This window comes from Melospiza melodia, chromosome 8 (genome assembly GCF_035770615.1).
Source record: "Melospiza melodia melodia isolate bMelMel2 chromosome 8, bMelMel2.pri, whole genome shotgun sequence".
NCBI classification, from domain to species: Eukaryota; Metazoa; Chordata; class Aves; order Passeriformes; family Passerellidae; genus Melospiza; species Melospiza melodia.
The window spans coordinates 30127572-30153259 of record NC_086201.1 but is presented as its reverse complement, the minus strand read 5'-3'; the positions used below and the strand labels follow the sequence as shown (position 1 = coordinate 30153259).

Genomic DNA, 25688 nt, shown 5'->3' with positions numbered 1-25688 from the left:
CGCGCGGGCTCTCCCCATGTGACCGCGCGGGAGGGGGCGGCGAGCGGGGGGGCGGGGGCCGCTCCCTCCCTCCCTCCCTTCCCTTCCCTTCCCCTCCTTCCCTCCCTCCCCTCCTTTTCCCTCCTTCCTTCCCTCCCTGCCGCCCGCTCGGCCCCCGCGCACGGCGAAGGCGCGGCCGCGACGAGGCGAGGTGCGGCGGGGCGGCCGCGCGCCCCCCCGGCGGTGGCGGCGACAGCGAGGCGGTGGCGGGGACGGGGACAGGCTCGCCCACCCGCCCCGTCGATGGGAAAGGAGGAGCCTGGGCGGGGGGGGCGCGGGCAGGAACTTCGGCGGGGCTGAGTCTGCGGCCCCGGGACGGCACCGAGGGGGGCCCCGGGCAGCCGGCGGCGGCGGCCAACTGCAGAGTACGTGCGGGGCGGCCGGGGGGCGCGGGCAGCGCGGCCCCGGCGCCGCGGGGCACGGCCGGAAGGAGCGGGCGGGTCGTGCGTGGGTGCTTCCCGGAGAAATCCGGCGCGGGGGGGACGGGCGAGTGGGAGGAAAGTGCAGAAGCGTCCCCGCCGTGTGCGCCGCGGGGCGGGGGGGCCGCGGGGCGGGGGCGGCGGGCGGGACGGCGCGGCCGGGCCGGGCGGAGGCGGCGCCCCGGCGGCGGGCGCTGCTCCGGCGGGGTCCCGGGCAGCGGCGGCGGGGCTCCGGGCGCCCCCCGGGCTCTGCGGGGCCGCGCCTCTCCCCGGCGCGGACGGCAGCGGTTGTGCGGGAGCGGCGGCGCCCCGCGGGGCAGCCCCGACGGAGAAGGCGCCCCGGGAACGTTCCTGACCCCGGGCTCGGCGGCCGCGAACTTTGTGCGGGGACCGCGGCTGCCCGTCCGTGCCCGCCGCCGGGGTTTCCTTGCCGGGAGCTCCATCCCTCGGTGCGGGACCCTGCTCTGGAGGTATTTGTGCGCTCGTCTCGTCCTTACGCGAAGGGTGTTCTTGCATGTTTCGAGTTTCTCATTAGTTGAGGCGAGGTACGGGTTTGTACGTAAACGCGGAGCTCACTCATCGGCTGTATTTTGGCACATCTCAGAGCTAGACGAGACTATTTAATTTGCGAAGTCTCTCTTCTGCAGCTACATGTAATTTTCTCCTCCTGCTAAAAGTCCTTTGGAAACGCTGCAGAAATGTAATGAATATGCAAAGCAGCCAGCTCTCAAACCCAAACCCAGTTTGTCTTCAGAGACTTTTCAAAACGCCCAAAGTCATCAAGATACATTATGAAATAATCACTTTTGCCTAAAATACAGGGATGTGATGTTTCACACTTTCTCCTTGTATTCCTAATTTAATTGGTGACAGCTCAATTAGAATTCACCTGAAATAAAATCTCTACAATCGGTTCGCGTCGCTCGCTTGCTTTTACTTCCCGTGCAGCCTTAAAAAGCAGGAAAGCTGCTCAGGAAACCCTTGTCCCATGCGTACATCCCACAGCTCCCGAGTTTTCCTTCTGCCGGTGCTTCACCCACATCCAGCACCTGCCTACTTGAGCCGCTCATCTTCCTGCCACCTCCGGGAAGCGTGTGCGGCTCCGGGCACGGAACCGGTGCTTTCCCCTGGTTCAGGATGCCGAGCGGGGCTGCCGCTGCCCCGCTGTCTTCATAGAGGGAGCAGGAATAGGTTGTGATTCCTGCCCTAGTTGTTTACAAATATTTAAGAGCGCTCTGTGGTGTCTCTGTGGTTTTTGTTTTGTTTTTTCCCAGGAGTTATGTTTGTGGTCAGAGTTAAGGTGACAGCCAGCGTTTGGAGGGGAGGGCATGGCGTGTAGGGTGATGGGCTGTGGATGTGAATGAGGTAATGTGGAAAATCAGAATGCATGGTTGTGGGTTGCAAAGGCTGAGTGAAAAATCTAACTTGTGATTTCCTGGTTCTCCCCTGGCTATAACCGTATGCAGCCTTGTGTTTATTTTAAACAGCTTTGTCTTCTGTGGGGAGTTTTCTGGCTTCTTTGTTCTATATGTGAAAAACTTAAGAGATGGCTGCCCTTCCCTGTGTGTTCTGACTCTTCTCACTGGTATGGACAGCCAGCGAAGAAGAGGGAGAAGTAGCAGCTAAAGTGCTGTGGCTGTGTTCATTTATTCCTGTAGACCTCCCCGTGCCAGCTTTGCATTCCTGCCTCTTGCTGGAGAAAGGGTTTGCAGTTGTGTCAGATGTACCTGCTCACTCCTGAGGCAGCAGATCGTTCGGGCTGCCTTCTTAGGATTTGCCAGAGGACATGACCAGGCTGTTACTCCTGAACCAGGTTGGTTTGGGATCACAGATTAGACAGCCTAAGACTTATCGAGCAGGCTGCAGAAGAGGAGGATCACACACGGTGCCCCAGGGTCTTATCCAAGATGCTCTTCCTGGTGAGGAGCAGACACAAATGTCCTGGCTGTGAGCTCTCCCTCTGTCTTCTCATTGTGTAACCTCTTCTCGTGTTCACCCTTTGCCCCAAAAGCACAGTGCCCAGTGCACTAAGAAATGAGAACAGTGGTGGAAAGCAGTGTTTCAGGGCTCTTAGATGCAGCTTAAAGGTCACCTGGAAGATGTGGGGTGCTGAGACTTGAGTGGGTGTGCTAAGGCTTTGTGTAGCCGGCCGGCTGAGCAGGGCCAGCAGCAGCAGTGCCAGGTGTCCTTGGGGCTCACGGCCTCCTCGGGCTCAGGCAGTGCTGTGCTGCTTTCTCAGCACTCCTTGCTCATTGCTTGTCCTCTTCCCAAGCCTCACTTACTCCTGCAGGTGGACTAGCAAAGCTGCTTCCCGGGCTTTGTGGGCTGGGAGCGGGGCGAAGCAGGGACTGGAGCGCTCTGTCGGGAGAGTCTCAGAAAGGGGAGGGAGCCTTCCCCTTGGGACAGTTCAGAAATAACTTGGGATGGCATTGAGGTGAGTGCTGGAGGAGCTCTGTTTAATGCAAGGAGAAGAGAGGTTAAAGGAGGAGTGTTGGAAAGTGCCTTCTCTGCAGAAATCGGTAGCAGTCGTACGTGGAAAAATTGCTCAGCCCTCTCAGGAGTTACTGCGCTGAATTTGAAAAACAGAATGGGTCTTTAAAGTATGAAACAAAGGGATTTCAGTCTTGCTTTAAATGCAAATCTCAACGCAGTCTGAACCGTGGACTCTCTGCTGGTGCCTCCATAGTACATATTAATCCACTTTTATCTGTCATGAGGAGATTTGTTGATTAGAAGCCTCTGGGTAAACACTGCTCGTGGACTGGTGCTGCTCTTCCAGCCTGTGGGCTGGAAAAATGAGTTCAGTTCCATGGCTTGCCTGGAGCTCTTGGGCTGTGTGTAATTCCACTGCCATCGTCCTCCCAAGATTCAATTTAGCTCTCTGCACAAAGTCCATTTATGTAGATTTATGTAGATTTTGTGCTAAGATGAATAACTTTCAGAGGAAATGGGCCTTCTTTTAGAAGTTATATAAGTTAATTTGTGGTATTGATGGTGAAAAGTCAGCATCATTTGAAATGGGAGGGTAGGAATAGTTTACTGGAATGCCACTAAACCATAAGCTGTTAATTTTGTTTATCTTGACAAATTTTGTTAAGAATGGGAGGATTTTTCTAAGAAATTCAGTGAAATAATGGCACTTTTTAAAACAGTGAATTCTGTGCCTTGTAAAGAGTTACCTTTAAGTGATTTTCTTCACTTTCCTTGTTTCTTGTATCTTTGAGTGTTGACAGTACTTGGTTGATATCCTGCAGTTACCTATTCTTTCTGAAAGCCAAACTGTGTTTCTAAAATATGTAACTCTTAAATATTTACAGTTTCACCCTGAGTTCCAAAGTGTGTAGTTTATTAGCTCTTAAGCTCACCAGCAGCTCCTTGAGGTTGCTGTTTGAATCTGAACTGCTATTACTGCCCTTCTGCTTTACACATACTGGCACACATATCAGGAATGATATGTTCAGCTGGTGGTTTGGGGGTTTTGTATATTTTGAGTCTTTTTTTTTATTTCCCCTGGGCTTCATCTCTCTTCCTGAAGAGATTGACTGTCAGTATCCTGTTGCTGCCACATACATTCTGGGAAGTTTCTGTTGGCCTCCTGATTTTATTTTTCTCTAGTACAGTTAAATCAGAATTTTGTAGCAAAAGTGTAGTCTTCCAGATGCCTCCTGAATAGAGTTTGGGCTCTGTTTGTTTTATCTGTATGTTTGACTTGCTGAAGAGAAGGCTTATGTTGTGAAAGAACAACAAAAATACCCAAACATTTTTACAATGTTTTTCATCTTCTACAATATACAAAAGCACACACTGTAAAAATAATTTCTGAGTTTTACTTTTGATAACCAATCTCCCAGTGCCCCATAGCAAACGTATTTGCTTGCATTGCAGTTTTGGAGGAAGGGGAGTTGCCCAGTATTAAAATGCTTTTTCCCTAGTGCAAATCTTTCTGTAGGTGTTGTTTTTTAGGTACTACTGTGTGTTTTTTCAAGTCCAGTGTGATAGTAGAGCCAGAGCAATGTTAGCAGACCTGCTCAATGTTTTAGTTCTCAACCAACTATAAATTACAGTCTTTAGACCTTATTGATTGGTGGTTTAGTGTAATACAGTAATACTGGAAATTATCTGCTTGTTTCTGTGAAAGCCACCACAGAGTGAAGAGGTGTGTGTGTGAGATCCTAGAGTTCTCTGAGGAGTTTATTAGTTGTGCTATAACTGGATAAGGGGTTTATGAAGTTGAAACTTGTGCACATGTTTTTTCCTGCCACTGTAAGAGCTGAACACTGCAGAGATCTGTCTGTTGGGAGCCTTTAAGCACAATTGCTGTATTGCTGGTGGTATTTCATGTCTCAATGACAGGCAGCCTTGTTAGCAAATTAAACAGGCAGGTGAATTCAAACTAAGGTTTTTAAACTATGTGTGTTGGGAGTCCATCAGTAGTTTAGCTTTGTCTGCAGCTGCTGTTGCTGCCATAATTAAGATCAGCAGAGACGTTAGATCCCTACAGGTAAAACTGTAGAAATACTTGATTCTTAAACACTCCTTTAGTGACCCAACTTCATTAATCCTCTGGGGTTCTGTGAACCACTTTTCTTCTTTGTTTTTCTTCTGCAGTCCTCCATACCTTCTATGGGGGAAAAATGATGCGACAATTAAGAAAAATTGAAACTGATGAGATTTTTTTTTTTTCTTCAGGGAATCAACTATTCTGTAATTGTTCAGGATGTGTTTTTGGATCATTTTGATCTTAAGATACAAAAGAGAATAGAGTAGAATCTGTGAGTTATATTGGCTGACATTCTTGGGAACAAACATGAAGTAGGAATGTTGAAAACAAGCCGGCTTTGTGTTTGAATCATGTTTTTTTTAGGTGCATCACAACTATCTGCTGATTTGGTTTCTTTCAAAAGTGTTTCCATTAAGTTAACAAGTCAAAAAATAGAGCTTTTGCCCCTTAATCATTTCTGTGGGTGTTCTTGTAATGAGAGAAAGAAAGGCTGTCCTCTGAGTTGACAGCCTTGTGGAAGGCTGGGTGGTGGGACAGCACATCTGGGTGTCGGTGTTTTGGTGCTCATCTTCTCTCTCTTCTTACTGCTTGCAGGTTCTGTCGTCCGTGATGGCGTCAGCTCTGCCCAGAACCCTTGGAGAACTGCAGCTGTATCGAATACTACAGAAAGCAAATCTCTTATTCTACTTTGATGCCTTCATTCAGCAGGGTGGTGATGATGTCCAGCAGCTCTGTGAAGCAGGTGAAGAGGAGTTTTTGGAGATAATGGCTCTCGTGGGCATGGCTAGCAAGCCTCTTCATGTCCGACGGCTGCAGAAGGCCTTGAGGGACTGGGTCACAAACCCTGGCCTTTTTAACCAGCCTCTCACCTCCCTACCAGTCAGCAGCATTCCAATATACAAGCTGCCAGAAGGGTCTCCTGCGTGGCTGGGGATATCCTGCAGCAGTTACGAGAGGAACAGCAGCACCAGAGAGCCTCACCTGAAGATTCCAAAGTGCGCTGCCACGACGTGCGTGCAGAGCGTGGGCACGAGCAAATCTGATGTGGGGAGCTTATCACTGCAGAGCAGCAGCGAGCCCAGGCTCTGGCAAGGACACCACACCACAGAGAGTGAGCACAGCCTTTCCCCAGCTGACCTTGGCTCTCCAGCCTCACCAAAGGAAAACAGCGAGACCCTGGATGCTGCTGCTGCTCTGTCAGTTGCTGAGTGTGTAGAACGTATGGTGCCCTCCCTGCCCAAAAGTGACTCCAATGAAGTCAAGGAGTTACTGAAAACAAATAAGAAACTGGCAAAGATGATTGGTCACATCTTTGAGATGAGTGACGATGACCCTCACAAAGAGGAGGAGATCAGGAAGTACAGTGCAATATATGGCAGATTTGACTCGAAAAGAAAGGATGGCAAGCATCTCACCCTCCACGAGGTAAAACAGCCTGAGTGGAACTGGGCTTTCTCCCCTATTCCTACACCTTTGACAAGATGTGTTTACAGGATACTCTTCTTGTATGGGCACTTCTTGCTGAGTGATGAGAGCTGTGTGTCCGAAAGTTGTGCATTGAGTGCTGTAGGCAGGCCTGGCCTGACATGGAAATCTCAGGTGCAGCCCAGGTCTCCTTTTGTGGGTGAGTGTGTGTGTATGTGTGTGTGTGCACGTGGTGATTTGGTGTCATCAGAACTGCTCACTGGCTGGTGTGGCCTGTCAGACAGAAGGTTTAGAGAGTTTGGCACCCAAATAGCGACCACTAGCACCCTGAGCATGGCCTTGGGGATTCTCAGGATTTGGCACCTTCTTAAAGATGGTATTTCTTTGCAGCTTTGAGAGTAGACTTGTTTGGATCAATAACTAAAATTCCTTGTGTCTGATGTGATTGCTACCCTCTGCTGTCTTCCCTCACCTCAGGACTCTGCTCTGTAGCTTGTGCACTTAGATGAAAAGGATTCTGTCAACGAGGTCCCTACACCCAATGGCATGGATTATTTTTTGTTTGTTTGTTTGAATTGGGATGAAGCTTAATTATATAACCTGTGGCTTTTTCGGGCATAGTGGCCTTAAGCCTGTCAAGTGACATGCAGACTGCGTGAGGAGGAAAGGAGAGGATGTCTCAGTATTGATGGGTAGTTCTAATCTGAATGTTTGTCTTTTCATCCCTGAGAAGCATCTCTTGCCTTTGAAAGTTCCTGTGGGCCTCCCTTGCTCCTCCTGTGGCATTCCTGAGGCTCACACTGCATGTGTTGTAACGCAATAGGTGTGTCTGTGTGGGGAGTCGTTTCCTAGTGCCAAAGTACTCTACAAGAGGAGAACAAACATTAATTCAGAGCTCTGCCAAAACGCTGTTGATACGAATGCTGCATCAGCATTTTCACAGTTAACAGTGATTGCAAAATTTCAGTTGGATTTAAAATTTGGCATGTAAGGCTTAGCTCCCAAAAGGAAAGGCAGTGTTTACGTTACAGGAGTGCCAAAAAAACTGTACTGGCTTTAGCCTTTTTTCGCTTCAAGAAGAAGTTTTGTAGGTGTGTGATCCATAGCGTAAGACTGAGTTCTCTTTATGCTTCTGAGTAGAAGGGCAGAAGGAAACAAGGCGTATTTCTTGACATTTTTATTTACATATTTACATTTATAAGGCAACTGCACATCACCGGCAGTGACTTGACAAGGGCTTTTACTGCAGACTGGGGAGACACTTCCACAGTAGTGAGCCACATTCCAACCACACAGTTCTAGCTGTGCAGCTTACACTTACGTGCTCTGTGGCTTCGTGTCAAACACTTATAATCTATGAATTCATCTACTGTACAAGATGAGATCTCATCTTACTCCCCTGACCTTGTGGAAGTCTCCCTTGTAAAAGAACAGGCTGTGTATGAGATGGAGGCAGGATTTGAAAGGATTAATTGTGTAGATGCCCTGTATACATGGCTGCAGATTCAGGATTCAGAGAAAGGGGGTTCTCCTCACCTGAGGATGGAGGCACTCAAGGTGTACAACAATGTGTGCCTGTGTGCTTTCACAGCCTCTCTGTGGGGTAGCAACTGCCGAAAATACTCTGAAATCTGGGCAGACTGTTTGTAGGATAATTTTCTGGCATCCAGCAGTGTACTGGAAGGTGGGCTCCAGGGGCACCTTTGTGTAGGCTCAGCTGTGGCTCTGCAAAACTGGGGGGATGAACCCTGGGGTAGTAATTGAAGGAGCGGGATAGCAGTGAACTGGAAGAAAGGACAACTGCTCTGCCTTGTTCATTTTTTTTAGTATTGCACTACAGATCTTTACTACATCATTGTAAAACCACGTTTAAAAATGGAATGAGAGCATGGTTTGGCTTTAGGAAATATTTCTATCGCTATTGTGATTAAGGGCACAAGATCAAAGGAGTCTGTGGTTGACTTATGCCTCACTTACGCATGTGGGGCCTCACTGAACTTGATGGGAACTGCACACATGCAAGCAAGAAGAATTTGCTTGTAATTAGTTTACTGTTGGCTTAAAGAGGCTGGATTTCACAAAGTTTTGCCTTGAACAGTTTTGTCTTCATTTTCTGTTTGAGGCAGAAAATAAATAACAGCAATGAGACCAAATTTTTTTTTGTTTAAAATCTGCTAAACCAGAGTTTGGCTTTTGTAAAATCAGCCTTAGTGGTTTTTTGGTTCTGATAGCTTAAGGAATTTGCTGCTCAGAGGGAAGGACCTTAAACAACCAGGGAGGTAAGTTCCTGCAGGTCCAGAGACTTTTTCTGCACGTGTTAATACGTTCCAGAGCTGTCATTCTGCCTCACAGTTCAAGGTTTCTCCTTGCAGCTGGCAAGGAACAGCTGAATAAACTTCTCTGTGAATTTAGAAAGCTTAAGTAATGGTTAGCTTTTTAATGTAAAGATTTGGATATCTCTGGCTCCTCAAGCAGAGGGGGGTTGGATGCAAATTAAGATCAAACATGGTAGAATTATCAGTGGTGAATTAGTGAGAATATTTTGTTTCAGAATGAGCACTGAAGTGTCTCAGAGGGCTGGAGCAGCCATTAGAGGCCTGTGAGAGCTGCAGACACTGGGCTGGTTGGAAAGTGTGTGCTCTTGGTAGGAGTATTTGCATAAAGCATTAATCTGACATAAAATCTTCCGAAGGCGTTCCAAAACTAATAAACATGCTGTCCTTAATCCATCCCATTGTTTCAGTGTTACACAGCTTTTCAAACACAGAGAGCACTTAATGTTTAAAGTTGGACTGGAGGAGGGATGAGTACAAGGCATGCCCCTGAACTCAGTGACCTCTGCAAAATTGAGTCAAGTTTGTAATTTGCATTTTAATTTTTCAGCCTTTGTCTCAGTACCTATAAAAGGCAAAAAAAAAATCCAGTTCAGTGGAATTAGAAAAACAAGCAATGAATTTTGTCTAGCTAGGTTTCTTCCTTTTCTTTTGCTGACTCACCAAAACAGTAGGGCTTGGTATTTAATTATGTGGTTTCTCGTGGAGGAGTCTGTGAACCCCATCAGATGGAAGTATATGCATCCCTCTCCTGCATGGTTCTGTGCTGCTCCATATCCTCTTCAAGGCTTCCAGCAAACAGATTCTTTATTTTTAGGCATGCAATGCTTTGTATCTGCAGTATTATGCCTCCTGAAAAGGCAGAAAGCCATAATGCACTTCAATTCAGTGAGTCTGAATGTGACCTGAAAGAGAAACCAGGAAAAACAAGCAAATAAACATTTGGCTTTTCTCACATATTAGGATAAACAGCATTTGCCTACAACTACCCAAAGCATTTTCAGTCATTTCAACTCTTTGCAACCTTTCAGCACTTGGAGGGATAAAAAATATCTCAAATTATTTTGTAAGCACTAGCTGTATTATTCATCCTTGGCAAAGTAATAGCTATCAGTGTTACAGAAATTAATGCCTCCTTTGGATGGTAATTATTTTAATCGGTGTTGTAGTAATCTTATATTGTATCTTTTTCCCCATTGTGTTATTTTTCTGGAAAGACAGACATTGTGGAACAGCTGCTCCTGTCTAAGGGGTAATAGTTTGTTTTTTAAGTACCTGGTATTGTACAAACATAGTAACCTGTTCAGGTTAAGCCCTTGTACATCTGATCTCTGTGAGATTTGGGGGTTTTGTCTGCACAGAGACTAAAGGATCAGGCAACATATCTAGTGCACCTGTTAAAAACAAGTTTGTGCTCTGACTAACATTTAGATGCCATAGGAAGTGCCCTACTGAGATCAGAGGCTTTTAGGCTAAACACAGGAAAAATTGCTTCTGAAATATTAGGAGCAGCAGTTCTGTGTGAGGTTTCACTAGAAATACTGCACAGGCTGCTGAGAGAAGAATCTCAGCTCTTATTAAGACATGTTTTTTGTTTTCTTAACCTTCCTGGAGAGCAGGTGTTGCATTGGGCAAAATAAATGTTTGATAGTTTGGATGCCACCAAGCCCCATGGTGAAGGAGAGCGTGGCTGTGTGTTGTTCATGTGCTGTGACAGCTTCCATCCTTCAGGGATGGAGCGTGCAGCGATTTGCATGAGCTGCTGGCCTCTGCTTTAATTCACAGGTGACCCTGCAGGGTGGCAGGGGTCAGGAGGGGAGTTCTTGTCCTTCTCCCAAGGGACAGCTGTAAGTGCAGACCTGCTGGTCTGTGGGAGCAGCAGGTTTGGTGTCTGAGGTCACACACGTGCTCTGCCGCCAGGTGCGGGGTCAGGGATGGCACATCTCCATCCACCATGGATGTGCTGACTGTGCTGTGGAAACCAAGCTGCTCTGCAGTATTCACCAGCCTGGGACAGATACTGTTGACAGTAGCTCCAAAGCAGCTGTGCTCCTTTGCCAGAAGCCAAGCCTATTCAAAGCAGCTTAATTTCTAAAAGTAAAAGAGTAGAAAGTGCTGTGGGCACTTGGTAAAAACACCTGTAGTATTCTCTTGGCCTCTTGCTGTTATGCCTCATTACACGTTCTGGCTGCTCTTCAGCTGAGGAAAAAGTGAGAAAGCCTCTTCAAGCCCTGCTTGCTGTGGAAGGAGCTTGGAATAGCCTGTCCAGCATCTCAATTTGTGTCCCATGGCATTAATAATGTTGTGTCCATAGTGCTGACCATAGCTTCTTGGACAGCAGTACTTTGAAGCTGATATAATTCATGACAGTATCATAACTTCTTATAGGCTTCTGAAGAGCATTGCAAAACCATTTGGAGCTTCAATTTCAGGCTTTTCCTCCCCCCCACCCCAACTTCTTTATGAATCTTTTGCCAGCAGCAGAGGCACTAGAAATGTGTCCTGGCAGGCTCAGGAAAACATCCTTGAAACAAGTTACATTTGATTCATGTCTGAAGATAGTCTTCACAAACACGAGGGTGAGAAACATAGCTAAAAAAAGTTTAATCGTTTCTTAAACCATCACCTTCTACAGAATTTATTCTGTATTCACAAGGGAAAGCCATCTGTACCCACACTGTCAGGGTGGTTGGTTTTTTTTTTCCCCCAAGTCCTGGGCATATTGCATTTATAAAAATAGTCTTCCCTGTAAGCCAGGCTTTGGGAGCCAAACACTGTGAACGTTCAGAGCTACTGTTTTATTCTGAGATTTAATTAGTGCTGGGATGAAGCAAAAGCAGTGCACATTGAGACAGTCTTGCAATAATGTTTCACTTTATGAACCAGCTACGTTCATATCTTTCCTCTTCACAAAGAGGTTACCTGGTTTAGTAAGGGGTATAAACAAACTGAAGAAACACCCCAGGGTTTAGTGTACAATTATAGATGATTTTACTTGCGATCAAAATTCTTTATTATTTCAGAAGATGTACATTTACAAGCACAGTAGGTGAAATTGTGCCTGTGTGTTTGATTTGCAGCTAACAGTTAATGAAGCAGCTGCCCAGCTGTGTGTGAAAGACAACGCCTTGCTGACCAGGAGGGATGAGCTCTTCGCCCTGGCCCGGCAGATCTCTCGGGAGGTCACCTACAAGTACACCTACAGGACCACCAAGTAAGGCTTTCCTTAGCTCAGAGGGTCTGCACTTTTGGGGAACCAAGCAGGCTGATTGCATTTCTTCTGAAGCACTGGACACACTTCCTTCTTGCTCTTCACTTAGCAATGTGCTCTTCTGAGGAAAGAGGGAAAGAAAGGCTGTTTGAGTCCTGAAGCTTATAGACTGATAAGATTCAGTTGTCTTGAATTACCATTTTATTTGCTCTCTAGTTTTGCAAGTATTTTGAGGATAGTGCACATTAAGAGGCATCTGAGAGGCTGGTATTTCAAGCATTTGAAGCATTAGTGTGTTTTGAGGTGAATGTAAATTGGCGTAGTAGCTAGAGATGCTCAATGCATCAATTTCCTTTTTTCCATACACAGATTTGGCTTGTTAGCCAAAAAGATAAGGTCAGGGGGAGTGGCTTACAAGCTTCCTTTAAAGGAACTGAAGCTGAGTCCTAATTTCAGTTGTTACTGTTCTGTCAAATGAACTGTTGTAATGAAATGGTGACAAAGGCTTAACAGCTTTTAAATACAATTAAAACCTTAGCATTAGTAAGTATGATTGAATATCTTGATACTTTCCTTAGATTTTTAAATGCTGATTCCCTTGCTTGTAATGTAATATCCTTTCAAAATACATTTTGCTACCCTTCTAGAAAGTTTTCCTTTGTTCCCCTTTCTTCCATAGAGATTCATATAAATATACAACCATTCTGGATAAGCAGTGCCAAGGGCATTTCTGTAATTCTCTGTGCTTTCCTTTCTTTCTGGAAGGAAGAATCCATGAGTGTTTTGATGCTTCTGAAAACAACACAAAATACTTGTGTACCTCTATACTTGAATGACTTTCATTGCCATGTCAAATTGAACTGGAGGCTTTTTTTGTGCATCTTGTTCTTCCCTGATCTGTTTTTTTTCCCTTGACTCCTTTTCATTATTATTGATAATTGGGGTTAATGTGCTGTTTACTGATCGTGTATGTGTTTTCTCTTGTAGATCTAAATGTGGAGAAAGGGATGAGCTGTCACCAAAGAGAATCAAGATAGAGGTACAGTAATGTGACTTCTGTATTTTGACCTGTGTGTGCTGAAATTCAGTTTTGTTTTGAAGGGATCTGTCTTAAAGAAATTTGTCAGAAAAACATTTGATAGACAGTTGATGGGTATGAGAGAGAGAGGGTGGGAAGACATCACCAGTGTCTCTGTAAATGTAAGTGTTTGATGGAGAAACCTGTAGGAGCAGGGGTAAAGAGTAGGATTTGTTTAATGGTAAAGATACTCTCAGTGTTTTGCACTCAGAGTGAGTAGGAGGGGAGGAATGGGACTGACTGACTTCCTGTGGTGGAATAAGCTCAAGCACTGTAGGAGATGTCTTCCCATAAGGCCTGCTGCTTTTCAGTCAGCATGAGGTGGAGTTTGCCTAATTCACTGGAGTCAGCTGTTAATCATGTCCAAAATACAGAGTTCTGGATAAGGACTGATGGCAGAATATTAGCCATCTCTGACTGAGCCATAAATTGGGACACAGATCATATTGAAAAGTCAAAAACTATCTAAAAGGTGTATATCTAAACACAAAAGCTTGTGCCTGTAGATATTAAATTACAGCTTTTTGTAATGAGTTTTGTGTCAAATGCATGTATGCATGGCTCATGTATACACTTGCACAAGATGTTGCTTAGGGAGGTGATGGGAATTCCTTGTTAAGAGTGCAGGAGCAGCATGTATGTAGTTTACCTTTTTCTTCAGTTACCACTGCTGGAAGGTAAATTTGAGGTCTGTTAAAGTTACTTTTAACAAAAAAATAGAAAAAGTAAACCGTACATATATATACCTATTACCTCATAAGAATAGCAGATCTTTCTTTATAATTTGTATTTTAAACAAATTACTGTTTCACCGTTACGTGGGTATCTAATTCATCTTTAGCATTGTGGGTGTTTTTTATTGTACTATCTACTCAAAAAGGTGTAGGTTAAATGTGTGTTAGAATATGAGCTAGATTTGTATGTGACACAGATAGGTGATGTATTCTCTATCTGTAGAGGAAAATTGCAACACATTCTGAAATGTGTTTCTCATATGCAATACATTCTGTGATAAATGATGCACTGTATGTGGTAAGGCTTTAATTTTTTTTTCAGTACTGCAGTGCTTTCACCTGTACAAAGGCTTTTCCTGTGAGGGAAACTGGTGAGAGCAGTTAGTTTTGAAAAGGTATAGAGAAGTTCATCTTATTGAAGTGAACTTATAGAAAGTTCCATCAGTCCATATACAGTTGTAGTTTAGAGTTTGTGTAGTGCAAAATATACACGTTCAGTGAGGATTCACTGGTAGCTTTGATAAGTCAGCAATGTCTTTTTTGTGGGTCAGGATTTGCTTTTCACCTCTGCTTGTTCCTTGACCCACAAAAAAGAGGAGGGAAAAGCTGCATGAAATGATTTTATCCAGCTTCACCTTTATCAACAGCCTTGACCACCCTGTTGCAGGATGGTTGCTTGGGTCTCCTCTCTTTTGTTCAGTCCAGCCCTAATTTGCAAGAGCTGGTGGGGAGCTGCCACTCCTCTGCTTGAAGTAGTATTTCAATGACTTGGATTTCAGCATTAGAAAGTTTTTCCTTCATTCAGTAATAATTGATGATGAGCAAGTGTCTAAAATGACACACTGCTAGGGAGGTGCTGTTTTTTACAGGATCTTCATTGAAAGAAAGAGTAAAATTAAAACCCTGAAAAATACAAGCTGAAACTCAAGGTTTTCTGGAGAGCAGGATATCTGGACAGCTTTAGGGCATGTGTAGTCTCCTATTTTCTGCATGGTGAAATCTTAAAAGTCTGGAAGGCCTGCTTCTTTTATACCCTTTATAGTTCAATAATTCTGAGAAAGGATATTTACTTGGTTCTTGTTTTATTACCAGTTATATTATAAAATGCTTGTGAAAATTTCATGTCCTAATTGTACAAATGACTATTTCAGAAATAGGTCATTTTGCCAAAATAAGAAATTGAAAATTAAATTGAATTAAATCTTCAATCTGATAGCATAGCATTATTAATTTTGAAATTACTGATATTGTTATCAGTAGAAATGTCTTTTTTCCTCACAACTTTGGGAGTGTTTTAAGGAGGAGAAAAGCATTATTTCAATGCATTTTAGATTTGAGGTACACCATAAATGTTGGGCCTTACTTCAATGAAATGTAAAAAAGATGCAGTGTGACATAGTAGATCACTGCTGGTTTGGGTTCCTAGTGCTTGCATTTAAAAAAAAAAAAAGTAAAAAGTCCTTTTTTTAGTAATATGTTCAGGGATTTTTTTGGTTATGTTTTGGTTTGGTTTTTTTTGGAAAGGTGAAAGTAAAAAGGAAAATGGTAGCAAATGCAGTTCTGGGTAAGAATTCCTTACACTGTTTTTGTAGTTGTAATGCCTCATTGTGGATCTGTTTGCTCGCTATCATGAAAATACAGAAAGGACCTGAACATGGGGTATATTTTTTGTTGTTATAACTAGTTCTTTTCTGGTTTTCTTTTTCCTTTTTTTCTTTTTTTTGAGAAGAGTCATTTTGCCTTTCTGTTTTAAGGCTGAACTCTGTATTTTGATTCACCATTCCTTTAACTATTAGTCATTAATGTCTCCGTGAAGCGTGGCCTAAAATTACTGGGACTTCAGTTTGGAAAGACTTCACAGCCTGTTTGCATAGTGTAAAAGATTACTTAAAAAAAAGATGAGTTAATTTCCTGAAATATAATAACACTTAAAAAAGCCTCCAGAGAGGCTCTGAAGGTCATCCTTGAGCAGAGCCAGCAGAGAGCTGTGTGTGCAAGCTGCAGCTCTGTCAATCTGCAGCCACATTGTAAATTTATCCTTTTCATGAATATGAAACCCGCACAAGCATTACAAAGAAACAATGTGCCATGAATTACATCAAATTACCTGTAAAAGCCTTTCTCTTCCCCTGTGAGCTCTCCCCCTCTTATTCGTTGAGTGGGTGGGTGAGCTGTGGGAGTGAAGTGTAAAGAGGAGAAGGGGAAAAAATTCCAGGCAAATGACAGACTAAAGGTGTGGAGGGAGTGAAAAAAGGAGTGGAGTGAATTGGTATTTGGGAGCAGATTATAAAAAAGGAGTTGTAGTTCCTAAATCTGCTCTGGACAAAAAGCAGGACAGGCAGATAGGGGTGAAAATGGCACATCCTCCTGCAGAGCAAAGATCAATCCTGCTTAGGTGTTGTGTGGCAGGGGCACCCCTTATTTTGTCACCTTCTGTGACTCAGTGCTGGCACCACTCAAAGCAGTGAGCTGTTGTGGCAGCAGCTTAGAAAGCAAAACAAGTCACAGGTACATCAGGCAGAAGTGGAGGAAGAGGCTCCTCATCGCTGTTGGGGTTGACAAAGTTCCCCTTCAGAGTCTGTGTGAACAGCCTAGAGAGGAAAAAAGGAGAATTTAAAAAAAATATTCCTGCTGTCTGTTGTCGGAAGAAATGATTTTGTGTGTCTGTGTCTCCATTCATCTGAACAAGAGGGGTGGGAAGAGCTTTCAAAAACCTCATTTCCCAAAGCTCAGTGGGAGTCAGGGGGCACAGGCAGGGAGACCTGAGCAGAGGCTGCAAGGAAGCATCTTCCCTTGGTGCCAGTATGGGTGGAAGAAGGGGAGAGAAAAGCCCCACCTCCACTGTTTCTGAGAAGGCTGAAAAGAAAACCAAAGTGTGGGATTTGTTTTTTTCACAAAAACAGCAAAAGCAGTAGAAGGTACTGTTTTCATAGGAAAAATGTCATTAGAGGGAGCGAAAAAGCACATGTGGGACTGGGAACATCTGCTGCACAAAACCGCTTGGAAAACAACTGAGCAGCAGCATGGCAAAACAAAAATGCTGCAGTGCATGCAGGAGGACCTCAGGCAACCATGGGGCAGAGCAGCGTGGTGCTTGGTCCAGCATTCTCCTCATCCCTCGGGGCACTGGGGACAGGCAGCAGTGGGAAGGGCTCTGGGAAGGTGATCCAGAAGGTGTTATCCTTCAGGAATTACCTGCCTGGCTGAGGGGGACTGGCACAGCAGCAGGCAGCCAGAGCCCCCTTTGGGAAACAGCCTGGTTGGTTATAGGCAGGTGATCACAAATGTGTTGTGAAGCACTGTGTTACCTTTTGTCCATCTGTTGTCGAAAACGTAATTATTGACATGTATGCGTCTTTGGAATCTACAGGGCAAATCTGTCTAATTTAGTGTGTTTTTGAGACTGAGGTCTGTAGAACCTCAGTGTGTTTTTGAGACTGAGGTCTGTAGAACCTCAGTGATAGATGTCATTGTTCTCAGGTTTGGGTCTGTCTTAAGATCAGTGGCTTCCTCTCACATTTCAACAGAGCTACCTGTACTGTGCTTTTGTAAACATTTCTGGATGTTCCTCTAGTGCACATGAGCTTTCCTTTCGTAACACCAAGAGAGATAAACCCTTCATTTTGAACCTTTGCTTCAGTGATTGTTTTAATGGAGTCTGGCAGGCTTTCACAGGAACTTAATTTGCTTTATTGATACATATGCAAGCAGCAGAAGAGATTTGCATGTCATAAGAATTTCAGACTGGAAGAATTATTGAATCATGCTTTCTCATAGTCTGTAAATTTTCCACTGTACTTCTGAAATGGTGATATTTCATTTTGTGATACAAGTGTAGGTTCTGTGTGAAATATGTTGAATTTCAGGAGGCTTTTCTCAGTTTCACAAGGTTAGTGTATATCCTTGCCTACATGTAAACTTGATTCCTGAAAAGTGACAGAAACCATAGGCCTAAATCTGCCTGTCAAGGCTGAATGTAAACTAGTTTAGTGTGAGTAACAAGGCTAGTCTGGATTCACCTGAAACTTGAGAGAGATGAGATTTTCTGTGCCATTAGCTATATAGCAGTTGCTGTGGTTTATGCACAAACTTAAATGAAGTGGATAGCCCAAACATGTAAATTGCAGTCCGGAATTTTCACAGAAGTTCAGGAATATGATTTTTAAGTTGTGGTTTTCTTCTATGTGTACATAGAAGGTAAAGAAAAAATAATACGTCCCTCTTGGTTTGGTTTCTTTTTATGCTCAATAGGATGGTTATCCTGATTTCCAGGACACAGTCCAGACGCTCTATCAGCAAGACAAAATGCCACTTGCTTTGGCTAAAGGAAAGAGTGAAGACCCAACAGCTCTTAATTCCCAGGTAAACCAACTACACTACGTTGTGAATAATACAGGCTGTGTCTTTGTACATTGGTTTTGATGTCGTTGTTTTGATGACTAAATTAATTCCCATCAGTTTTAAAAGGCTACCTAGCTCAGCTGTGATTGCATCACTCTTAATTTGGGTTTACCTCCCGAAACTGTTCTGTCACAGTACTACAGCTTTGGCCTTGTTAGTTCCAAGGAGGTAAGATGCAGCATAGTAGGCTTGAAAATCTGTGGTTGCCTGTTGGGAGCAAGTAGGGTAGTATTGGTACAGTCTGTGCTGTGTTACTTGCGTTATCCATTGCTATAAATGGAAAGCTCAAGTTTCTGAGGCGAGAGGAATAGAGTAGGCGATCTTGGAGTCCTCTCTGCTGACATGTCTTACAAGAAGAAAGGCCAATGTGTTTAGGAAATAAGGAAACCTCTGGATCTGAGAGGATAAATTGGCTTCCTAAACAGCACCTAGCCTGGTGGAAGTGCAGTGTTCTTGAGCAGACAGAAAGCTTTGTATAAAAGAAGACAGGTTGCCAATTTTTTCTTTGTCTTTTCTGTAGCGTATCCCAGCCTCGAGGCAAAATACCCATCTCCTACTGCCAGTTCTTGCCAAGGAGGGATTTCATGCTAAGTTGCAACAAATTTGTTTTGTATAGATGATTTGGGGCAAATGTAATCACCAAATTTGCACATAAGATTACATTTAGGAGTTACCTTCCTGTTTTCTGAGAATGGATGTGTTACCCTATCATTTACTTCCTTCTATTGCAAAGCAGTGTTAAATCACACAAATCTGGGATACATCAAATGCAGTTACTGCACATGTTCTGATGTCACAGAATAATTACATGAGCTTGTTTTGTATATAAAGTTTTTGTTGGTCGCTGCCACATAACAATGGACTACAGATTTAGTTCAAGCTTAAACATATCTGCAACTCTGTAGGTTTTTTTTTGTGGTGATCAGAAGCATAATTGAAGTTTAAAATTCTGGTTTTATCCCAAGCAAACAACAAAGATGGCATGAATGAGAAATATTTTATTCCTTTTAAAAATTAATGTATAGTTCAAAAGTTGGTAAGAGGAGTGACAGAATAGCAAAGTTAAACCACACTTGCAAGTAAACTGAAAATAGTTTCTCTTTTTACCTTCCTCCCAAGACAGTGCTGGAGCTCTCAGTGTTCTTCTGCAGACCCTGATGAGCTCTGAGCCAGATTATGTAAATGCTGGCCATGCCTTACCCTGCTGTCAGGGTCACCATGGTGCTGGAGAAGCCCAGGGTTTGCTGGGTCTGTTAGGCTGTCATTGTACATGTTCAAATTATTGAACTATGCTGAGCAAGCAGCCTTTTGTGGGAAGTCAGGGCTTTCAGCATCTCCCATGAAAAGTGAAATGCTCTGCAATGAATAGACCTCTGTAGCAGTTGAAACAATTACGGCATTACCTGGAAGGAAAATCAATTTTTCCTATCAATTGTACGTGTTAAGTTTGTGTACTTTCTGTTCTTATGTTCATTGTGGCTCTTCTAAATCAACTTTCTTGACTTGTGATTTTCTTCTTATTTTTGCAAGATGCTTATTTACATTCTCTCAAGAACAAGATTATAGTGAAAGTTAGAATTCTCTTGGCATTAAAGTCAATGACAAACATTCAGACGCCATTTCCTCCCACATTGCGCTGGATTGTTTAGCTCCACTCTCTAGAGGTGTATAGGTCTTGTTCTTCTTCTAGACAGACATTTCACACCTTTATCCCCCACAAACATACTGTCATCCTACACTTTCAGAATGGCAGATTTTTAAGCTTGTGTAGTGCTGTTTCCTAAAATAAAGATTCCAAGATGTCTGGTGAAATCTTGGCATAAGTTTTTAGCAGATGTTGCCATTGCATTTGGAATACTTTCTGGAATACTTTGTGAAGGCATATATTTGAACAGAGCTAACTGGATAATTAAAACATTCTTTTTTGCTTTTCTTGAGATTCTCTTCACGTAACCTGCAGTCCTAAAGTGCAGGAAGTGATTTTTGTGTGTTTTTGAAAAACAGAATTTAATGTTGCATTTCTGGGTAGATGAACTACAACAGCTTGCATTTTAAGTACTCTTGAGTGACTCAGATGTACATTATGAAAATCTCTATGGGTGCAAAAATATTTTGTTTGCTTCATAGTTTTGAAGAAACCGTAAAATACACATCTGTACATATGAGTCAACAAAAACCACTATCCAGGCTGTTAGTCTTTTCATCTGATCCTGTTTTTCCCCCTGTGTTTTGACTTGCTCTATGTATGTCTATAGAGAGAATCTTTTTTTGTTTCAATTGCAGTCGGAAAAGGTGATGGCAAAACAGATGGAGTTTCTCTGCAACCAGGCAGCGTTAGAGAGACGTCTTTCCACAGGGTGTTACAGGCAGAACTCAGAAGAGCACAGCCCCAATGGCATGTCATTAGATAATGCTGATGGACAAGGTATGGTAGCTCCCAGGCACACGCTGCTGCCAGCACAGACATTTGATGTTATGCAACCTCTGTCAGTGCTGGTGTTTATCTCATGCAGAACCCTGAGCACTGAATGGACAAGACAAGATCTCTCTCTGCCCTGAAGTGCTTACTGTGTAAATAATGCAATCAGATGCACACTGGGGTTCTGTTCTGTTCCTGTTGTGCGTCTGGGCAAACTGCTTTCCCCAGGGATAACGTGGGGAGGGCAGGAGGTTGGGTGCACTGCTGTTCCTGACAGCAGGACTTTGCTCTAGCTTTATCCTCAGTTTTGAAAACAGAGCAGAGTGTTGCATTTCATTCGTGTTCTTGCTTTGAGAAATTGGAAATAAAGGAGGTAATATAGTTGGTACCCCTTTTTGTTTACCTGTTTGTGCAGTCTAAGAACAAAACCTGAGGAGCTGGCTATGTAAATTACTTAGCACTAAGCATGTTCTAATGATGTTCTTAGTGGCTTGTTATTCTTCAAAAAGCTTACAGTTCTGTGGTTCTCTTTGATTTACCAACTGGCTATTCCTTGTCTTGAATTAATTTTAGGAGTGTTTGTTTTGCTTGAGCATTTCTGTTTAGATCACTTTTTTTACTGTTGTGAATTGAGACAAAATGTTGCAAACAAGAAATACAACCAGAAGTTCTTGTGTCTGTTTTTTAAATGCTGGTTTTTCTAAGGGGGTTGAAAAGAACAGTAGAGGGACAACTAAGGGAATCAATACAAGCAAGTGTTAAAAACCAGATTTTCATTTGTGTGAATTGGTCAAGAACAAGGTACAGAAGTAATCATGAAGAATAGGTGTGTGGATCCAGCTTTCCTTGGCCCAGCAAGCTTCTTTGTGCCATTTAGCCATTGTGCAGGGAAACTGGAAATTTTTTGGATCTCAGAGGGATTGTGCAGTGGGAGAGGAAAATTTTTGTATCTCAAGAGGATTTTTGAGCAGGATAAAGGGTTTTTAAATTTTTTTTGTTTTTGTCTGGCTGAGTGTCCCTTCCTAGCAGTGCCTGTGAAGTAGTCTGCAAAGCAATATATTTACATAAGCCTCGTTTTGCTAGAAAACTTCTCTGAGCAGCTGGAATCTAGGATGCACTTTTGCTGATAGAATTAACATGTATTTAAGTCTGTTTTTTCATTCTGATTTTCTTTTAATGCATCAATATCTCACTGTGAACAACCTGCAGGTGAGAGACCACTGAACCTGCGGATGTCCAACCTGCCAAGCAGACAGATGCAGCACATTTCACTTGATGGAGAGCAGCACGTTGGGAAATCTCTGTGCAGTGACTTGATCCGGCTTTACCCCAGCGGTGAGGCAAAGTCCCAGTCCTCGGGTTAGTGCTGCCCCTGAGAAATTACCCTCCATTCCTTATTTTCTGTGATCTCTCTGAGGGAAGCAGCCAGGAAGGCAGGCTGGCATGCATTGTGTGTAACCATGCCATCAAGGCTTTGGAGAAATCTCCAAGAGGAGTGTGACTTGCTAATCTAGAGTCAGGTTGAATATTATTTGGGAAAAGTTTAGGAGATGCAGTAGCTGGGATCAGATAATCAAGTCCTGACATGTGTCTGTCCTTGGTATTAACCCAGATTACTGCTATTAAATACTTACACTGCATCACAGTGACAGCAACATGATTATGACATGGCTTCCTTCTGCATAATAGAATCAGGCTTTTTATAAAGAAGATGTCTTTATTTTGATTTATAAGGACCTAGCACTGTTTCTCTGCTGTGAACTGCATGTCATGCAGTAAGTCTTTTCCACCTGGGTTTCTCATTCAGTGACCTCTGCTCACCGCCAGTCTTGTCATTCACCTCTGGCACTGGGAGAAACCCACTCTAAGTTTGATAGAAGAGAGCAAGAATCTCTGTGGGTGGCTTCAGTGTAATACTCAGTGCACTGAGCTAAAGCCAGGAGTTCTTGAGACTCTTACAACTTCAGAAGCAATAATTAAATCCCACCTGAGTTTTAAAGATGCAGTGGCAAAGAGGTTATTTGAAAGACAAGGTGCAAAAATAGATATTTTGAAAACCAGGCAGAATCTTGTCTGTTTCACTTTGGGATACTGCAGTCTTGGTTCACCTCTTCTGCAGATTTGTCCCAGTCCCAGTGCTAATACACTTAGTGAAATCTCTAGTGGGGGATTTTTACCTATTTTCTCTCAAAATGCAAGTGCAGAGTGCATCTCCATTAGCCCCTGCTGCCAGAGGGGTTGAAGTGAATCTGTGATGCTTCTCTGTCATCACTGCAGTGTAACCGAGGTGGTTCTAACCCAGCTGGGTAGGTTAAACACCAGGAGGAGGAGGCAGAATTTATTGTTTCATCTGTTGGTATTTATGTGGTTCTTGGACCTTTTTGTTAATTTAAGAACAAAGCATATTTGCTTCCAAACAGTGTTTCAACTTCTTTCTTTCTTTCTTTTCTCAATGCAGAAGGCCTTGGTATATTAAAGGATTTTCCTCATTCAGCTTTCAACAACATTGAAAGGAAGGTCATAAAAACAGAACCTGAAGACACAAGATAGTCATTCTGCTCTGGAAAACAGTGTCATAGTAAAGAATGAAACTTCACAAGAGAAAAAAAAAACCAGCCTTAATAACCAGTGTTGCCTCATTCAAATAAGAGATTTCAATAGCCAAAGCCTAAGAACTGGTACAGTAATCTGTGGAAACAGGAAAGCAAGAGACACTGCAACTAAAACAGTAATACAGGTGGATAAACATTCCTGTAAAAGTGGTTTTATAATGTGGGAAGATTCACAAATTAATATTGTGGGTCTTCATTATTTAAGAATGTATTATGTATTTGTATAACTTATCACAGTAAATCTAGATGTCGGGACGTGTATTGAGTCCAGTAGATGTGGCTACAGTTCATTTTACTTGAATTTTCAATGTCTACTTTCAGTGTACCTAGCGTAGATATGGTTGTTAAACATTTGAATTAAAAATCATTGGAGAATTAGGAATGCAAACCTCGTGACACAATTAACAGCAAGTTTGCAACAATATTTGTAGAAAAAGGAAAATGCATACAATATTTTCATGGTTTAAAATGTTATGTGGATATAGCATTTGATAGACCTAGACCCTGATTCTGTATCATAGCAGATGTACTTGACACTTAACTATTGCTACATCACTTCCAATGGTTCCAGCAGCCTTTGTGTAAGACTCTCACAGCATAACACCTACACACACAGCTCAGGAGTGTGGGAGACGCCAGTTAGAGGATGGAAGAGTCCACATGATTGGCTCCTATTTCCTCAGGAAAAACTGGGGATTGAGGTACCATATAATTACTAAATTTCATTTGGTAGGAAACTCGAGAGACCAAGTTGTATGGACAGGGCTGCAAAAATTGTCATTCAGACCATTATAACTTCTTGGACTTCTCTGTGGATTTAAAAAAAAAAAAAAGGCATCCCAAGTGTGGCAAAGATGAGAAACGGTGCAGGATTTATGCATCGGTGTAAAAGGTTGCACTTGATATCCAGAAACTATAAGATTTTTTGGAGGAGAAAAAGGAGTTGTCTTCAGCACATAACTCCTTACTAAGTGCTGTCCAGCCCACATGATTCTATGAATATACTGTATACTGCATACAGTATGCCAATACGTTTCTTTATGTATGTGATTAATTAACATCTGTATTCTTTATTTATTTGACTTTTTTTTATTTTTTGTACATGTTCACTTTTGAAGATGTCATTTTATCTAAGGAGGAGTAGTTGGCATATAACTTTGGAATTTACCATGGTGTGTGTGTGTGCATCCATCTTTCCTCTGTGCTGCTCTGCAGTCAGGACAGTTACATGTCTCCAGTTCCGAACACAGTTTGTGCTTACAGTGTGTTCTGGAGAGGAAAGGGAGAGCTGAAGAAAGTGAGTTACCATGTCAGAGGGTAAACTTCCCTATTCAGGTGTGCACTTCATGTCTGCAGTTTACTCTGTGTCCTAGGTGTGTATTAACAAACCAGTCAGTCTCTGTTGTACTGAAACGCTCAGCAAAATGTGAGCTGAAATGTCTACACTGCAGTCTCTTACCACTGTAAACATATCTAATTATTTTATCACTTGATTTGTGGAACAAAGCTTTATAGTAGAAACACCAGTAAAACAACTTTTTATACTATTAAAATGTTTGGTTTTTTTTTAAAAAAAATGTTTCTTGAACTGTATGGTACTGTTTCACTTACTGAAGTATCTTACTTTAAGCAATGGAGTTTGCAGCTTTGCTGTTTAGGCATAAGAGATTGAATGTGTAGTTATATTTCCTCTTTCCTGTTGTGTGAGTTAGTAGCACGGATGTTTCTTCAGTTTGTAACATTAACCAGTGCCCTGGTTAGTACCTGAGTAGTTTTCCTGAGACGTGTATGGAACTTGTTAAAGGACAGTTTAAGGTTTGAACTGTACAGCTTGAGCAATAGAAGGTACCAAGCAGCAAACCTTTAGAGATGCAGGAAACATTTGGTTTTCTCCAACATCTGACACCATCAAAAGTTGTGTGTGGGTCACAGAAGAAGCTCTTAAGCTTGGTGGTCTCTTCAGTTAAAGTGAGAGGAAGGAAAAAGAACTTGCTAAGCAGCACGCTGTTTCAGTTGAGTCCAGAATTTTTTTTGTAAACACTAATGTATTAAATTTGCTATAAATTAAAGTCTATAACAGTTATATTTTTGAGTTGTAAATACAGTACTTGTGTCACGACCAGTTGGTTATCTCCAGAACGATATTTCAGTTTATAGTCCAACAGGCCATTTCAGTCTCAATAAGCTGGAAGCAATTTTTTTTACTGGTTTGCAGCTGTATGATTTTTATTTTTTTTTTTTTATCCTGGGGTGGGGGAGGTGGGAGGTACATTCCAAGATTGCACATACGCTTGGTAATAGCAAATACTCAAGCATTGGTCTTTCCATGACAAAGGTCTTGGTGGACTGCATCCTGGCCAGCCTCTGGAGTCACAGGTAAAGGCTTGCCCTCGTCTGCTCGGGAAGGTTTGCTAGATCCAGGGTACTCTGGATCAAAGGCCAGCCCTGCAAATGATGCCTGTTTTATTCACATGTTTATATTGTTGCTTACAAAATAAAATTCACCGTGAGAACTC

At 43.0% G+C, this 25688-nt stretch overlaps 1 protein-coding gene across 3 annotated transcripts; it reads left to right on the top strand.

Moving 5' to 3' along the window:
* Positions 1–301: 301 nt before the first annotated feature.
* On the top strand, positions 302–25688 carry NAB1 (NGFI-A binding protein 1). 3 transcript variants are annotated; one of them, XM_063162509.1, is made up of 8 exons: positions 302–404; positions 5554–6384; positions 11798–11931; positions 12916–12967; positions 17992–18102; positions 20425–20566; positions 21770–21895; positions 23019–25688. In XM_063162509.1, the coding sequence occupies exons 2-8, from the start codon at positions 5569–5571 to the stop codon at positions 23108–23110; spliced, it is 1473 nt and encodes a 490-aa protein (XP_063018579.1). In that variant the 5' UTR covers positions 302–404; positions 5554–5568; the 3' UTR covers positions 23111–25688. The 3 variants fall into 3 exon arrangements, with proteins under 3 accessions (XP_063018579.1, XP_063018576.1, XP_063018577.1); XM_063162506.1 differs by having other exon boundaries at positions 303–404; positions 21770–21919; XM_063162507.1 differs by lacking the exon at positions 302–404 and adding an exon at positions 810–928 and having other exon boundaries at positions 21770–21919.